The sequence below is a fragment of the Propithecus coquereli genome, unplaced genomic scaffold (assembly GCF_000956105.1).
Source record: "Propithecus coquereli isolate 6110/MARCELLA unplaced genomic scaffold, Pcoq_1.0 Scaffold202, whole genome shotgun sequence".
Classification (NCBI taxonomy): domain Eukaryota; kingdom Metazoa; phylum Chordata; class Mammalia; order Primates; family Indriidae; genus Propithecus; species Propithecus coquereli.
The window spans coordinates 3,016,104-3,019,597 of NW_012145190.1; the positions used below are offsets into that span (position 1 = coordinate 3,016,104).

The following is a 3,494-nucleotide window of genomic DNA, read 5'->3' on the forward strand; positions in this document are numbered from 1 at the left end:
GACCAGCAGCTTTTCACTTCATGAATTTGCAGGTAACCAAAGCCCTTTTTAAACTTTTTGACCAGAAGAGTTAGACTTTTTTCGGTACTTATCCTGACACACATCACATGAATATTTTCATGTGATTTTGCTGTTGGAATCAATATGAATATTTCATGATCAAAAATGTATGCCTCCCTTCCTCAATTTTCCTTCTTTTCTACTGTCTTCATTTTCCCTTCTTCTCCCTTCTCATTTTGTTCTTTTTCTGTTGTTGTTCTAAATTTTTGTTCTCAAATAATTATGGATTCACAGGAAGCATGAAGAGGTCTGATGTATCCCTATCCACTTTCCCCAATGGTTACGTCTCATGTAACTATGGCACAACATGTAAACTAGGAGACTGATATTAATATGATGTGCATGTAGAGTTCCATATCATCTTATCACGTGTGCAGATTTGTTTAACCACTACTGCAACCAGAATACACAACTCTGCCATCACCACGGAGATCTCCATTGTGCTACTCTTTTATAATCACGCCACCACCCTTTCTGTCACCATTCCTAATCCCTGGCAACCACTAACCTGTTCTCCATTTCCATAATATTGTCACTTTGAGAATGTTATCTACATGAAATTATGGCGTTTGTGACATTTTGGGATTGGTTTTCTTCAATTCAGTATAACATCCTTGAGATCTACCCAAGTTGTTGCCTGTGTCATAGGCAACATTGTTGTCATTGTTCCTCTTTGTCACTGAGTGGTATTCCATGGTACCACAATTTGTTAACCATTCACCTATTTTTGGAACTTTTGATTCAAACTTTGGACTATTATAAATAAAGCTACTAAGAACAATCTTGTATAGGTTTTCGTGTGAATGTAAGTTTTCATTTCTCTGGAATAAATGCCCAGGAGTGCCCCCTTTCTTTATTGAAATATTTGTCTTTCTTTCCCAAGCACCTGGAAAACTGAGTGGGTTACAGAACCTAATTAATATTTGAGGACTAGCCCTTTCTTTGATGGACTTAAAAATTAGATGGAGAGTGAATGCATTAATGGGTATATACACCCATGGTGTGAGGTAATGCACGCAGATCTGAGAAAGCGTCACAAACAAGATAATGTTGAGTTGTTTGATCTCTGTTCCAAAGCCAAGGTCTCTTGTTTCAGCCTTCCCTCCCTTCTCATAGACAATTTGACTAACTGTTGCTATAGTATCTAAATGAATTAGGAAGGAAGTTACATTCTTAACACTGGGTTACTGTTAACCTGGAGTGAGGATAGGTATCAGCCTGAATTCATTGAATCTATATAAAAACCTTTTTCTACGAAATATTTCTCAAAACACCCTTGGTTTAAAGACTGGTGTCTTTAGAAAGGTAACCTGGCACAGTTAGAGGACTTGCCTTAGATGATCTCCAAAGTTCAGTTCTAGGTCTAAAATTCTGATTCTGTACAAAAATCCTCTTTCGATCAAGGAGGAAACTGAAGTGCCCAGTCAGGTTTAGGCAACAACTCAGTATGACCCAGATGGTTACCAGAGAGTTAGCAGAACCACCAGAAGTAGAATCCATGACTGTTTGCTGTCAGCCTTTGCTATGTAACTTTACAAAAGCACAAAAGTTAAATTCAGATGTCAAACTAAGTAGCCTTTACTTATGAATTTGTTGCATAGAAAATTCTTTGTCTTTCTCATAACAGATTGAATCAGAGAAATGGCTTACAGAAATCAAACTTTGGTTACTGAGTTTTTTTTCATGGGATTAACAAATCACTTCCAGTACCAGGTTGTGCTCTTTCTGGTATTTCTCTTTGTTTATCTTGTCACTCTCCTGGGGAACTTGGGGATGATCACTCTCATTTGGTTGGATTCCCGACTCCACACCCCCATGTACTTTTTTCTCAGCCACTTGTCCTTTGTGGATGTCTGCTCCTCTTCTGTCACAGGTCCCAAGATGTTGACTGATATCTTCACAGAGAAAAAAGTAATCTCTTTCTTTGGTTGTGCTGCCCAGTTATGTTTTTTTGGCCATTTTGTAGTAACTGAATGTTACCTTCTTGCTGCCATGGCATATGACCGGTATATGGCCATCTGTAAGCCCTTGTCGTACACACTCATTATGTCCCAGCAGGTCTGTGTGCAGCTAGTGGTGGGGCCTTATGCCATGGGCCTTATTAGCACCTTGACCCATACGACTTTTGCCTTCCACCTACCCTATTGTGGTCCAAATATCATCAATCACTTCTTCTGCGACCTTCTTCCTGTTCTCTCTCTGGCATGTGCAGACATCCACGTCAATAAATTTTTGCTTTTCACTCTTGCTGGAGCCCTGGGAGTGCTCAGTGGTGTGATCATCTTGGTCTCCTACATCTACATTCTCATTGCCATCCTGAGGATCCACTCTGCTGATGGGAGGCGCAAAGCCTTTTCTACCTGCTCTTCCCACCTGACAGCTGTCTCCATCCTTTATGGGACACTTTTCTTTATCTATGTACGTCCAAGCTCTAGTTTCTCTCTGGACATCAATAAAGTGGTTTCCTTGTTCTACACATCAGTGATCCCCATGTTGAACCCACTTATCTACAGCCTGAGAAATAAGGACGTCAAAGATTCATTCAGAAGGAAGATTGAAAGGAAGAAGTTTCTTAGAGGTAGGTGACCCAGGATACCAATTGTACTACAGATTGAGAAATAACAACGTGTAGAAGCAAGGACACTGGACTGGGTGATAGAAGACCTACATTTCAGTTGCAATTCACTCTTTATTACTGTGTGTCATTGGTAAGTTACATGATGTCTTTAGGAGAAATTTTATCATCGTGATTTTCTCATCCAGCAGAAACAAGATTTGGAACATTAAACAGAGATGGGTGGATTACAGAAACCCTGAAATTTAGAAAATATTCTAAAGTTTTGTGACTAAGAAATAGAGGTTCTTTTAAAAATTCTGAATAAGTGGAAAAATCATAACCAGTGAAATTAACAGTAGTACCTCAGTTTTGGATTATGGATTGCCGAGTTTCTTTAATTTTATGAGAGTTTAGCCTTGAGTCTTCTTTTTTTTTTATTTCATCATATTATCGGGGTACAGATGTTTGGGTTATGTATGTTGCCCTCGCCTCCCCACTCCCCCCCCAAGTCCAAATTTCAAGTGTGCCCATCCCTTGGATGGTGCGCATTGCACTCTTTCTGTATGCAAATACCCGTCCCCTCCTTCCTCCTCCCCCCTCCCCCCTGTCCGACATCCAATAGATGTTATTCTTCTATGTACACTTATGTGTTGATCAGTTAATACCAATTTGATGGTGAGTACATGTGGTGCTTGTTTTTCCATTCTTGGGATACTTCACTTAGGAGAATGTGTTCCAACTCTATCCAGGAGTATATAAGAGGTGCTATATCACCATTGTTCCTTAAAGCTGAATAGTACTCCATGGTATACATATACCACATTTTATTAATCCACTCATGTATTGATGAGCACTTGGGTTGTTTCCACATCTTTGC

At 39.6% G+C, this 3,494-nt stretch overlaps 1 protein-coding gene across 1 annotated transcript; it reads left to right on the forward strand.

The window, feature by feature from the left end:
* The first annotated feature begins 1,685 nt into the window (after positions 1-1,685).
* Positions 1,686-2,646, forward strand: LOC105809978 (olfactory receptor 1002-like). Its single transcript, XM_012643886.1, has 2 exons — positions 1,686-1,971; positions 2,119-2,646. The coding sequence occupies exons 1-2, from the start codon at positions 1,702-1,704 to the stop codon at positions 2,644-2,646; spliced, it is 798 nt and encodes a 265-aa protein (XP_012499340.1). The 5' UTR covers positions 1,686-1,701.
* The last annotated feature ends 848 nt before the right edge of the window (positions 2,647-3,494 follow it).

Bases quoted from the DNA above. Each gene is read 5' to 3' on its own strand.
- LOC105809978 (XM_012643886.1), top strand. From the start codon at position 1,702: ATGGCTTACAGAAATCAAACTTTGGTTACTGAGTTTTTTTTCATGGGA. The intron at 1,972-2,118 runs GTAATCTCTTTC...ATGTCCCAGCAG, and splicing joins ATATCTTCACAGAGAAAAAA to GTCTGTGTGCAGCTAGTGGT.